The 14,512-nt window shown below is 37.7% G+C and overlaps 1 protein-coding gene across 4 annotated transcripts in view; it reads left to right on the plus strand.

Moving 5' to 3' along the window:
* The window catches only part of TXNDC11 (thioredoxin domain containing 11), a 54,822-nt gene that overhangs the window by 2,561 nt on the left and 37,749 nt on the right, over positions 1-14,512 (plus strand). For 2 of the 4 annotated variants that reach the window (XM_016159642.2, XM_036225451.1), the window contains exons 2-4: positions 3,555-3,771; positions 6,978-7,075; positions 10,260-10,389. In XM_016159642.2, the coding sequence (XP_016015128.1) occupies positions 3,555-3,771; positions 6,978-7,075; positions 10,260-10,389 (445 nt within the window). The remainder of the gene's footprint in view (positions 1-3,554; positions 3,772-6,977; positions 7,076-10,259; positions 10,390-14,512) is intronic. The other 2 variants (XM_036225450.1, XM_036225452.1) reach the window with 1 other exon arrangement.

Consider the following 14,512-nt stretch of genomic DNA (forward strand, 5'->3'; position numbering starts at 1 on the left):
TTTCTGTGCATTGACTCTCTATGACTTTACCCTGCTCATTTTCCTTTGATCTTGATTTGGAGGGAAAAATTGTGTGTGTATCTAATGCATGTGTATATATATTCCTTTTACTTTATTGTATTTCATAATTTCACAGCTGCTTCAGATCCTTTTGGGAAGGAGGTGTAGGGTATAAATCTCATACAAAAATTGGGAGTTGCAACAGGTCTTTCTTGTTTGCAGCCAATTTTCGAGGGTTTTTTTTTTTTTTTTTTTTTTTTTTTTGGTACCTGAAAGCTGCTAGGATATCTTTGATCTAGGGATAGTTTCTCAAAAACGTTTAGCACATTGAAGAGTTAAGCGGAAATTGAACGGAGCAGAGGCATTTGTCTGTCTTCTCTTTTTGCTTTTTGGTGGGCCACACATTTTATCCGACTCGTTTAGGGGACTGCTCCGAACATGTAAAGCAGCAGTACTAAGTTGACGATTATCCTTTGGCTGTCACAGACCTACATTTCCAGATTGCATTATTTGACACTTAATATGCAGTTGGAATGGTAGAAAAATAATATCTCCAAAGGGCAGAATTTTGGAGTTCTTGAAATTGTGTCACTCTTAGCACAGGGTCCTCCTCCCCTCTTTGCATGGCTGTCTTCTTGTCATTCAGGTCTCCATTTAAAAGGGACCACTCTGACCACCAGCCCATCAGAGGAGCTTCCAGGTTCCCTGTCACATCATCTTGTTAAGTTTCCCACAGCGCAGTGATCATTTTGTGTGTTGTTGTTTGTTGTTTACATGTTTGGTTGCCTGTCTTCCCTCCTGAGAAAGTAAGCCCTTTGAGAGCATATCATGCTCACTGCTGTCACCTTGGTACCTGGTACGTTTTTTTTAAGTATTGCGTAAGTGACTCGACTTTTCCATGTTGTGAAGATATTTTACATAGACAAATCTCCCTGTTTGGAGGATTAAAATGTTAGTTTGAGTGAATAAATAGATGCTCCACCGTTCGACAGCACTACTTTATGATGTTAATAATTTTTGGTTAAAAAAGGGAAGTAATGTATTGAAAACTGTCTTCTTAATTTAGGAAGCTAACACCTAGATGCAGGGGAGGATGTGGAACTCTCCCTCATACTAAATGACCAAGACTCTAGGTCATTTTGGTTCTTAATATCAGGCTGTCTGCTGCATATCTAGAGCTGGCAGCACTTTTCCTGTTCCTCCTTCCTGCCGTAGGCTTTCCACGGCATCTGTGGGGGCATTGGTTCCAGGTCGCCCTTCAGCTACTTCGGATGCTGAAGTCCCTCATACAGAATGGCACAGTATTTGCATAGAACCTGCACACATCCTCCTTGTACTTTAAGTCATCACTAGGTTACTCACTATGCTTAATACAATGTAAATGCTCTGTAAATGTTGTTATACTGTATTGTTTTGGGAATAAAGACAAGAAAAAAACGTCTGTACCTGTTCAGTACTGGTGCAACCATCATAGGCCTAACTACTATGTAGTACATGTCAGGGACAGTGTAAATTTTTTTCTTTCTTTTTTTTTTTTTTTTTTTTTTTAGAGTATTTTCAGTACGTGGATATGGAACCTAGAGATAGGGAGATATTGAGTTAGAACGCAATTAGGTGGCCCTTAGAATCATCCCTCGTAAAACAAATAGGTTTGCTGGCACTTTGATACTTCCAGACTGTTCTTAATAATATGTCTTATAGATTTATATTTAATTTCCTTTCACATATGTTCAGGTGAGGTAAGTAGGGTAGGTTTGTTCATTTTGTCAGTTATTGAACTTCAAAGTACCAGGAGCTTCTAAACAATGAGGTTGTAACAGGACAAAAGATAGGGTTCTTACCCCTGTGGATTTAATGATCTGGCAGAGTAGATAGATAATACACAGGTAAAATAAGCAGCAGATTTTGGTGAGGACTATGAAAGCAACCACGAAGGAGCTTAGAGAAAAAAATGAAGGCTACCTGCTTCCGGTGGAGTCATCAGAGCAAGCCTGACTGAGGAGGTGACGCATTGGCCAGGCTTTTTTTTCGTAAACTTAATCGTATGGTATAATTCACATTTAGTAAAATTCACACGTTTTATGTAACCACCTCCATCCTCTCAATCAAGATATAGAACATTTCTTCTCCCCAGAAAATTTTCTTGGCACCCTTCTGCAGTTAGTCTCTGCCCTACTCCCCACTTTAGGCAACCACTCATGTGATTTATTTCATTATAGATTAGTTTCGCCTGTTTTGGGATTTCATAAAAATGTATTGCTTAGTGTCTGACTTCTTTCATTAAGTGTAATTATTTTGAGCCTCATCCAGTTATAGTATGCATCAGTTCTTATTTTTATTGCCGAGTAACATTTAATTGTAAGAGTATACTGTAGTTTATCTTCTCACTTAATGAGTTACTTCAGCTTGCTTATGCTTACTGTTTAGATGGTTTATCTTTCCTCATCCATATGCGTTCATCCTGTCTATGTCTTTGTTTAAAATGTGCCTCTTTCACATAGTATATGGTTGGGTCTTGCTTCATTATCCAGTCTGGCAGTCTTTTTAATTGGGTGGTTTGGTCCTTTTATATTTAATGTAATTATTGATATGGTCGGGTTTAAGTTTACCTTCTGGCTATGCGTTTCCCATTTGTACCTTCTGATTTTGTCTCTTTCTTGGTCCTTCTCTGCCTTCTTTTGGGTTAATAGAATATTTTTTAGAGTTCAATTTTTATTTCCTCTGTTGACTTCTTAGCTAAACTGCTATGATAGTTTTATGCCATGTTAGTGCAGATATGTGGACAGCTCAAGGTGTTTTTAGGCTCCTTTAACACAGTGGGATGCAGCTTCAGCCAAGACCTTTGTGTCTTTGTTAGGGGAAGTTGTGGCAGCTCTGTGACTTCAGACCATTTGTTCAGTCTTCTTTCTTCTGACCTCTCCCTTCTGGGAACCTCAGATACTCAGGAAGCCTGTTTTCTAGTTTAAATGGGCTGTTGCTCTGTCACCATCTACATTAACCTTTGGATTATGATATATACCTGGTGAACTCTGTGGTATTTAATTATTACATTTGCCTGAATGCCCTGGATAAGCACAGGCCAGCTCCAGCTCATACACTTAAAAGTTTTTTCAAAGTTGAGTTGATTATAAGCCTTTCCCATAGAAATCTTATTAGTGGTAGCCACATGTGCTCCCTGCTCTTAATTCTAATGAGCTTGCGGGTGGCTCTTGACGCTCTGGTGATCAGTGGCTTCTGTGTGTGGAGAACAAGGCTGCTGAGAGCTGAGGATAAGTCTTTTGAGTGTGGAGGCAAGAATATGGATTATTCAAAGACTTACTGCTCCCTGCTCTTGGGGTGACAGTATTAGAACAGTTTCCGACATATTATTCATGTCTTTCATTCTCAGCCATGTGTTCCCTTAGCACAGAATATTACTTTTTTACTCCAGGACAGTGTTTTGGGGACTGCATTTCCTTATTCAAAAAAAGACTTTCAAGCTTCATTCTCCTTCCATGTGAAGGTATTGTTAGAAGAAGAAAACTCAGCAATCTTGTTTGTTTGCTCTTTTTTAGTCGAGCAAAAGATGTGATATTACCAGCAAAGCCACCTGTCAGCTTTTTCTCCTCGAGGTCTCCGGTTCTTGACCTCTTCCAGGGTCAGCTGGACTACGCAGAGCACGTTCGCCGGGATTCGGAGGTGGTGCTGCTCTTCTTCTACGCCCCGTGGTGTGGACAGTCCATCGCTGCGAGGGCAGAAATTGAGCAAGCAGCGAGTCAGCTTTCAGACCAGGTAATGCTGACATTTGGCCTGAGAATCCAATGACTGTCAGTCGTGTTGTAGGGCTGGTTGTCCCCATAGAGACACCTTACCCAGCTGGCTGATTTTGCCACGATGAAGGCCAGGAGCATTTTGTAAATCGTAAAGCCTTCTTTAAAGAACCAGGATTTCATATTGTGATGGTCGTAGTTGGTTAGTACAGGAGTGGGATTAGATTCTGCATCTCATGACATAGGCCAGTGCTCATCCCAGGGGCCATGCTGTTTGGTTTCATTGCTGAAGTAGGTGGGGGACCGAAAGTCCTGGTTGAATCTCCCTTTGATATTTAATATTTGATATAGGTATTTTATTTAGGAGACGTTTAATACCTAATGACTGCAGTATAGCACATCAACCTTTTAAATACCTGTACTTGGACCAGAACTATATTCAACAAATATTTAATGAATGCAGCCTTTGTGCTGGATAAGAAGGATATATAGGCAAATGAGCCATCTGTATGGCAGTGATTTTCAACCCACTGGATCCTAGTTGCTCTTTATAGAACATTTATTTTATATTTATTCCATTTTCTCTCCTGAAAAGAAATTCATAGATGAGAAAACTTCACTACAGATATAATTTCAAAATACTTAATCTAATGTACTAATTGTAACATAAATGTGGGGAGGGGGAGGAAAAGTAGTGTGTAATTCAATCATGTGTTTCAGTCTGTAAATGCTTGGGCAAAATAGGTCCTTGACCTTTATGTAGAGCTACTGTGTATGGGACCATTATAAATGCGGACTGATAGAGATGTGATGTATTGGACTCAGATAGCACGGGGGCATTGCTCTCAGTGATTTGATTTTTCCAAACAGTGAACAGCTTTTGGTAAGGTTCTGAACCAAACAAAGCACTTTCTGCCCGCAATTGACACATGTTGCCGTCTGAGAAATTCAGTGAACACAAAAAACATGCTTTGGATTCACATACAAAGTGGAGTTAAGTTCTGGGCTTGAGTAATAACAAATGGGTTTCCCCTAACATCAGAGTTGGGCAGAGCATTTAGATCTGTTCCAGGATGATTGGATGACTCTTCCCTGTGCAGAGCAGTTTTGAGCGAGGCAGAGTATGTACCAGATCCCTTGCCTACCACATGCCCTGTAGCCTCCCCCCAGTCATTGCTTCCTGCAGGAAAACATCCCACAGTTGCCTGAGAGGCTGCTGCTGGGAACCACTGATCTGAGGTTACTTCTGCAGGCAGCTGAGTTTCAGAAGTTCATTTGGGACTCTCAGTGGGCTTTTCTTAGAAACAATGTTCTGAATGATGACTAGGCTTCCTACTCAGCCTAGTAAAGCAATTTTAATCATTACAGATCCCCGAATGTGGTACCAAGTACTGTTTAAATATGTCTTCATTCCATATAAAACCGATTATTTTTTTGGAGGGGAGTGTTGTGATTTTGTGTTCTAACCGTGGGCCGATGGGTTTGATCTGTTCTCCTTTACCACCCCCCACCTCAGTTTTAAGTGGCAAATACTAACCAAATTGGCATACACATCTAGGGAGGAAATGGGAGTCTACTGGAGGCAAGTGGTATGTTAGCATAAAGGAAATCATCACCTTGTCACTCATTCTGAATTTAGAGAACATATGGGGAACAAGGGGAGAATCCATTCTATTTTAGCTGTCAGTTCCTCGTTATCTCATTGTCAACTTAAGCAATATGTTCTCCAGAGTGATTACATAGTATAGTATTTGGGCAAGCCTGGCCCTGTGCTGTGCCCTCAAGATAGCTCTCCAAGCAGATGCTGGTGTCCCTGTTTCTGAAGCAGGACATCAGACTCAGAGGGCACGGTGGTTTGTTAAAAGATGACGTAAGTGGTGGAGGTCATAGTGCCATAAACAACTGACGGGCACTGCTTTTTTTCAAAAATATTCCCCAGCTCCTTTCAAATTGAGAACTTATTGTTTGTGTTCTCTGTAGGGCAAAGGAATAGGTGTATTTTTGGAAACAGGCAAAAATCTTTTGAGCCACATTGCTTATTAAAATTAGCAAACATGGTAGATTGTGTCCTATTTTTGAGTAAAAAAATGAGGTATCAACTTTAGGTAAAGATATTGTTGCTTTTCTTTCTCATAGACTCTAAAAGGAGCTGTAAAGAGTTTCCACTAAGTTTGAGCAATAGTGCTATCTAGTAAGTATAAGGCACCTGAAAGTGACTTTTCATTTGTAGTCGTCATATTTTTCAATACTTTGTTATAAAAATTTTTAAACATATAGCAAAGATGAAGCAATTTTACATATATTCAACCACTTAAATTCTACTGTTAGCTTTTTATTGTTTTATCATGTATTTATCTTACCCGTCTAATCAGTGGTTCTCAACTAGAGAGTTTTGTCCCCAAGGGTACCTTTGGCAATGTCTAGAGACTTTTTTTTCGATCGTCAGTATTTGAGAGGGGGACGCTCGTGGCATCCAGTCGGTAGAGAGGCCAGAGATACTGCTAAACATCCTACATCCATTGTGTAGGACGGCTCCCCTACAACAAAACAAACATAACAACAACAACAAAAAAAAACAAGCAACCCAAATGAACCCATAACAGTTCAAGCCCTAAATGTTAATGCTGCCGAAGTTAAGAAATTGCTCCAATCTATCTACTATTTTTTGATACAAAGTAAATTGCAGACATAGAGACACTTCCACTTAAATACTTCAGCGTCCACCTGTAAATATTTACTTAATCCATATTTTTGCTATTCAACACTACATTGTAGAGAATAGCTTTAATCATTGTATTAGTTATCTTATTAGTTTTTAATCTAGTCATTAAAAATGGTCCTTTGAAATTCATGGTTTTTTTCGTAGGTAACATGTTTTCATTCTCAGATGCTCAGTTTGACTATCAAAAGACATCCTTTTACTAAATTTTAGTGTAGACATTCTTAGAAAAAGCTCTTTGGTGCTCATTCACTTTAGGATTTAAAGCAAATTATTTTCCTCTTGGGCCAGACTCCAAAATATTCGCAGCCCTAGCTAGACACTATAGACAAAGAGTCTTTCTTTTTTAATATAGCAGTCAATGATGACCTTTTTTGAATTCTCGAAACAGTTTTTTTATACTTTCTGTTTCAGAGAGGAATAGCTCCATATCTATAATGTTATCTTTTAGATCTTGGTAGTTTTCAGTTGTTATTCATAGTCATTTGAAACCTTTTTTGGCTCTGCAGGTGTTGTTTGTGGCAATTAACTGTTGGTGGAACCAGGGGAAATGCAGAAAACAGAAGCATTTCTTTTATTTTCCTGTCATATATCTGTATCATCGAAGGTAAGAACTTTTAAGTAGTATTTCTAATTCCAACTAAGTTTATACATTTTGAAGTGAATTTTTTTTCTGTTTGAAAGTATTAAATATTCATTGTAGAAAATTTAGAAACTACAGATGAGCAAAAATAAAGAAATATAAAGATTTGGATAATTTTGTCAGCCATACGTAATCCCTGTGTGTTTTGATTTGTATCCCCCCTTTAAAAAAATAAAATAAAAAATGGTATCATGTATGGTTGTTAATCTCAGATATTCCGAAAGTGTTTTATGGTATTAAAATTACAAAAGTCTTTATCCTGTTACCTAGCAGGATAACATAATCAAGAGGGTATCTTCACATTTTTTTGATTGGGGAGAAAATTACTACAAATCCACTATCCTGTATCTATAATTCTGAAATCTAAATAGCTCTGAAAGCCTGAAAGACTCATATATTGTCCCCAAATGTATTCATCTTGCCTGAAGTCACAAGAGGCTGCCTATAGTCTTTATCCCACATAAGGTACCACTTTGTTCATTTTGTTGCTGAAATTTGGTGTTTAATTTTGGAGTACTGCTCTAACCATGCTTACTAGTAAGAAATGTCTAAAATTTGACCTGAAGAATTTTGGAGATAGGAGATGGGATTTGGGACTTGGTTCAATGTAATAATTAGCTCGAAGCTTGTTAATGAAGGTAAAATGGATAAAGAAGATGTGATTCGTTAGAGCTTTACTTTTGTAGGCTTTGTTTTTTCTCTCCCTCTAAACTTCCTAGGCCGTAATGGAGATTTATAACAAACATCAACAAACTGTCACTTGTGGATTATTTGTTACATTCCATCACACTTCCATATCTCTAACATAAATTGTTGTGTGGTACAGTGTTGCTTCTCAGGAGCTATTAAATAGTATTCAGGGACAAAGCACACTTTTCTACCCCATCTCCACCCTCAAATGTTCCTCTGTATATATGAATACTTTCTCAGAGTTACTTTCTCATGGTTATTTCTTTTGTTTTTATGATAAGTGTAAAGTATTATACTTGAAGGTTCTAAAACTCTGTGCTCTATGACGATATGATGAGCTTGCCCTGTGAATTTCCCTGCATTTCTTTTTTTTGGAAATAGAAAATAGGGCACAGATGCCCAGCGGGGCATATATGATTTACAATTATGTGTAACTAAGCCAGCTGCCCAGAGGTGGGCTTAACTTGATGTGACATTGAAATCAGAATGATTCCCTTGAATCGAGTATAGAATGTCACATTGAGATATGTGGGTGTGTGATATTGTCTTACATTGTCCATTTTCTTAGTTTTATAGAAAGATTGAAAGGACACGAAAGGACCTTTAGAAAGCTCTAGTCCATTGCTCTCAGTTTACAGTTGAGAAGTCTGAGGTTGGTTCTCATCTTGAAGTACTTGCCCCTCATCTTTGCCTGTTAAAATTTTACTTTTTTTAGTCTGTTCCGACCTGTTAACACTCATTTTAACATGTGTCATTCCCAGTGTACCAAAAACGTAAGTGGTAAGGCACAGAAATATTCTAAAGATAGTCTTTTAATATTCTGTTTAAAAATGTTTAAGCCCTCTATGAATGAGTGTGTTCCTTCAACTAAACTGTCTCGTGAGCATTTGGTAGTCTTGAGATTCTTTTGGTTAATGTGCTCGTAAATGTGGCCCTCGAGTCTCATCACTGGGCAGGCACTGCTGTTGTGTGCATTGCTGTTGTTTGTATTTGTGTATTGCTGTAGCTGCTTAAAGAAATTAATCGGCTTTTCTGTTTTATGAAAGTAGATTCCATTTTTAGCTTATATTGATACCAGTTAGAAACAGTTTATAAAAGGCTCCAAAGCAGGGAGTAGTTCTCAAAACGCTGTGCCAGGCTCAGCAGCCCTAGGTCAGCTCGTCCTAAGGCCATGGCTGTAATGTATTGAAAAACATGTTCCCTTTCCTGCAGTCTGGGATCTTCTCATTACAAGTCACTGGGACCCTCGTAACATCATGCCAGGAAAACTCAGCAGAGCCTGTTTGCTTGAGTAGATGAGATTTCCAGATTGATAGCTCCTTTTCGCTAAATAAAATTATTAGATGATTTTATTTTGATTTCTTCCTTTAAATTAAAAATTGATGGTGGTGGTGGTGGTAATTTTTAAACTCGAATTAGTAACCAAGTAGTTGTAGTAAGTCTTGAATTATAAAATTGTTAATTCTGTCTCCCAGCTGTGTATGTAGAATGCTATTTTTACTTTTTTCATGCTTTCTTTGTCTGGCATCATATTCTGCAGTGCACACTGAAGAATTGTGTTTATCTGATCACATTATGTGTATGTGTTAATTTCCATAATCATATATTATAATATTGTGACCATAGCAGCTGAACAATTCTTTACTGTGCTCTCTCTGTTGTTGCTATTAACAGTAAGCTTAATATCAATTTCTTTTTAGAGAGAAGAATGGTTATGGCGTTACCGAATTTCATCTTATTTCCTCCCCCACCACATACCATCCTATTATATTTGAGCAGTGTCTGTAGTGTGCAGGATTGAAGAAAGCCATGTGAGGATTCTGAGTAGTTTAGGAAGATAACAAATGTTGGTAGTATTGCTTAGCAATCCTAAATCAAATTCCTGTGCATTCCCAAGTACATCTGGAATGGAAAATAAGGAAATCATTTACACAGATCCCTGACTTGGTACTATCACATAATTTGTTGTTGTTGTTGCAATAAAGCTCTAAATAGGTTTAAGGTTCACTTAGTGACCCATTGTGTACATATGAGAATACATAATAACTCCGTTTTAGTAGACCAAAGGCCAGCTGCTCACTTTATCCCTTATATCGGAGTGATATGAAAAGGAATGTCTGCCCCCGACATTGAATCATGTAGTTCAGATCCTGGAATCCTTTAGCATTTGTTTAGTTTCCAAGGTTACCTTTCTATTTTTGTTTTTTAAGGAAATGTTATAGGAATTAATTCTTTTTTCAGAGACTGCTTTGATGGCTGCTCATACCCCCTCCTTACATAAAATGCTTCTTAATTGGCCCTTGGGTCACCTCTTGAGACAAGGCTGCTTACCTATGCACCAGTCAGGATCGTAAAGCAGAACATTTTAATTTTGTGGTGTTGAATATTTCAGTTATACGTTACAGGTTTAATGCATGGTGAATTATTTTTATTTTTTATTTTTATTTTTTGGTACTAGTTTTGGACCAATCGAATACAAAGGCCCCATGAGTGCTGTTTACATTGAGAAGTTTGTCCGCCGGGTGATGAAACCACTTCTGTACATCCCATCTCAATCAGAGTTACTAGATTTTCTCTCAAACTACGAGGTACCTGTCTTTCATATCTCCTCCCATTCCAAAGGCTTCACTGGGTTGTATTGAATTGTTTGTATTAGAAGGGTTGTTTATACCTCCTGATTTGCAACAATTAAAAGATCATGTTATAGGTAAACCCCAATCAAATTCTTTTTGAGATACTTGATTGTAGGGATGGTTTGGCCAAGCGCGTTTTAAGGGAATAGAATCCTTGCAAAACCTTGTCTTTTTGATTTAGGAATTTTCAACTAACTTTCAGTTTTTCTCACAATTAACTTAGAGTATATAAAAATTAACTTACAATTTATATAGATCTGTGAATTCCTAAAAATTTTATTCAACATTGTATGGTATCTTACTGGTGAGAGATCTGTTTTTTCTTGTCAATTTTATTTTGGCCTTTAAAGAAAAAACAAAACTAGAAATACGTTCCTTTCTATTTTTTTAAGTGCATACCTATTGAATCTTAATAGTAAGTTTCCTAACATGGTTCTCTACTGCTTTCCCAGGGCCACCTTCAACCCCCAATAAATTATTTTTATAATCTTCAATATGTATTCAGGACAGTTTTTTAGTGAGAGGCTAGTATAAAGCTTAAAATAATCTCAATAAGTTATAAAAATAGTTCCACAAAATAATTTATTGGAGCAAGTGTAAAAGTGAAAGTGTATTCTTTCACTAGAATATCATTTATAGCTTTTTCACTTGGGTGCAAGTGAACTTGCTGAGTCCTAGCCCCTAGACCACCAGGGAACTAACAACAAGTAAAAATAATACTTAGAGACCGCAAGTACCTGATAGAGATAAAAATCATATGAATCCGAACCTGACTAATTGAGGATTTAGTAATTGTGACTGGGTTGAATTTTTGCACTATGAATTTATATAGATTGGATATGAATGTCTTTGACTAGAATATCATTTATAGCTTTTTCAATCCTGTTAGAAATACTGTCGATGTGTTGACTACGAGCAGGTTCCCTAAGCAGCAATGTTAATATCTAGTTCTTCCACTTGTGGTTCTCAGATGGACATTAGAGTAAATGCTGCCTTACCTTTCTGTAGATAAAGGGTGGATTTCCATGTCCCTCATGGGCTTGTCTCCCGTTTCGCCTGGGCGGGCTGGTAGGCAGGGCACCTGGGCCTAGTCCCTTTGGCAGCACTAACTAGGTCTCTGACTTGAGGCACGTCACTCACCTGCCAGGCATCAGGGGCCTGGAACAGGGTCTTCTTGAGACTCCTTTTAACTCTTAGGTGCAGTAATTGTGTGATAAATGGGTTTTCACGTAAATTTGCAGTAGATGACAGGCAGAATCACTGGCAGTTGTACAGCGAAATGGTAAAGAATCAGGATTTGGACAGACTTGAGTCCAAACTCAGCACTGCCACTTAGCCGTGTGGCCTTGGCTAGTTACTTAACCCCTTTCTGCCTCCATTTTCTCATCTCTAAAATGGATTAAATGAGTTAAGACGTGAAAATGTGTAGGATATAGTCCCAATAAATGAAAACATAGTAGAAAAATCCTGGGTATTTATTACTATTGCGAGAACTTAAAATGTGCAAATTGCCCGCCAGAATTCCTCATTTACGTAAAAAATTGTTTGTTTTGTAATTAAGATGACAAAAAATGACGTACAAGGGCGCAAGGTCTTCAGTTATGCTCCGTTGAGACCTTTGTAGATTTGCCCAGTTTTGATTGTTACTCTGTTTTTTTCTTTAAAATTTCAATTTTTTCTAAAAAGTAGAGAGGATATTGGGAGAGGAGATGTGGACAATCAGCAGATAACCATGCAGCGTGTGTTTACCCTTCCAAAAAAGAGCGTGGAAACAATTCTGATAGTTGAGTCTAATGAGAGCACTGAGAGGCAGCTTCATTATTGTTTTCGGGTGGATCAGAGATTTGTATCCAGAGAATTCTGAATCAGTTTTTAGCAGAGGTCATATGGTAAGGCGAAGGACTTAACTGGATTTCTATAGGCCTCAGTTTTAGCCCCAATATTAGCAATTCTCTGATCTCTGAGTTTTACACAGATTTCTCAACTCTAAAAGTAAGTATTGGCTTAGATAATCTGTCCTGTTTTGTCTTTGGTGAGCTGTGAGAGGTTGGAAAGAGACAGACAGAAGAAGGTTCATCAGTTTTTTTGGTTGAGAAAGTTTTTTTTTGGAGACAGTGACTTCGAATATCTGTATCAGAGCTCTTTCTAATCCTTTCTTATTTCTTGCCTCTAAGCTGTCCAAAGTGTTTTTTCTAGTTGTATCTGCAGGAGAGAGACAAGTGCATGTTCATGACCAAGCAGGAGGGATGAGTCCTTTTATTTAGTCTCTGTATTCTTTGAACCTGCTTTGCAGCAGTGCTTGTAGGTTTTATGCTCCCAGTTTAATGCTGAGTTCACATCAGACTCACTGATCTGCCAGTGATGTTACTCAAAGTTGTTTTTGGCAGCCCAGCCCACTTAATCAGAATGATAGAGAGCAGTGATTAGACGGCCTTTGAACAGAACCAACGGAGTGCTGCCAAGATGGGACCCTTGCATAGCTTCTGTCTGCATTTAAAGGACCTTCGTCCCAAAAGCTGTAGATAGCTTTTTAATTGTGTGAGTATTGGCTTTCCTTGGGCTTCTTCTTACTGAGGTAAAATCTTCTGGTTGGCAAGAGATCAATTTGATTAATTGTGATAGAACTCGAGAGTCGAAGCCCAGGATGACACTTGTGAAACCATTTATCTTGTGAGACATACCAACTGTGGTATGTTTGTGATGCCCATTTCATATACACACTCTATAACAGAACATAAAGACAGCGTTCCAGATCCAGAGATAAAACCACTGTCATGGTTTCGATGGTGGAATAAACAAGAAAGTTAAAGGAGGCCCTGCTCTAGAGCATGGTATATACTTGTAGACAATCCTCTAAATTGAGATTTCTCACCCTCAACATTATTAACATTTGGAGTCAGATAATTCTTTGTGAGAGGCTGTCCTTGCTTTTGCAGGATGTTTAACAACATCCTTGGCCTCCCAGGTGCCAGTAGCACGCCATCTCCCTCTTAGCTGTGACAACCATAAATGTCCAGGCATTGCCAAATGTTCTTTAGGGAGAGCAGAATCACCCCAGTGGGGAACCACTGCTCTAAATTATTGTTTCCCCAAATAAGGCCTCAAGATGCTTCACAGATGTTGGTACAAATATATCTTTTTTGTTTTCATGTAGCACACAGAATGCCACGATCTAATTGTTGCAAGTTTATCTGCTTTTAACCGTGACAGTAGAGAGAAGATTAAAATTAAGCAGCGTCTTCACTAGAAAATTCTGGAGTATCATCTGTAGGGAGCTAGAGCTAGGAGTGAGTTATATTGTCATCAGTAGAGCTGTCCTCAATACTCAGCTTTTTATTCAAATCATTTGTCCATTACTCCTCCCCCCAAAAAGCATGATCCTAAGGTATGTTAAGGATGTTGCTGATTTCAAGAAATCTTACTGAGAACAATACCTGTTTTGATCAAGAGTCTTATTTCCTCATTTATATCTTTTTATAGATATGGATTTCAATATCAAGTATGTTAAATTTTCGTATACCAAAATTAGACCGAAATAATCATTTTAATATTTTTGTGGCACTTCTGAGGTTTGTTAGAATAGCATTGTTTTTTGCTTATGTCTCTAGATGTGTTTGTAATGTCTTATAGCAGTGCATTTGATAATTTCCCCCTCATTAAAAAAAAAAATATTGGTTAATTATAAATTTATTTGTCTCTATTCCAGTATTTGTTTGTAAATAGTTTGGACCATCTAAAATTACACAGTTGGTGTTTATGGGGAAATAATGATATCTTGAAATGAACAAGTTTCTGTATTGACATAAACTTTTATTATACGTATAGTGAATTCTATTCTTATATGTTTATATTGCTCTTTATGGAGAGGAGTACTCTAATTGTACCTTTGCCTAAGTCCTACAGATGCATCTTTTCAAAAGTCTATTTCAGATGATATTGAATTACCTAGAAGAGTAGAAGTTTGTAATCAGTGGAAAATATTTTATTTAACTTAAATATCTCAAATGTACCCAAATTGCTCATTATTAACCATAGTTTTATATTTGTAAAATACGCAATTATTAGGAAAACAATTTTG

This window comes from Rousettus aegyptiacus, unplaced genomic scaffold (genome assembly GCF_014176215.1).
Source record: "Rousettus aegyptiacus isolate mRouAeg1 unplaced genomic scaffold, mRouAeg1.p scaffold_m13_p_8, whole genome shotgun sequence".
NCBI lineage: Eukaryota > Metazoa > Chordata > Mammalia > Chiroptera > Pteropodidae > Rousettus > Rousettus aegyptiacus.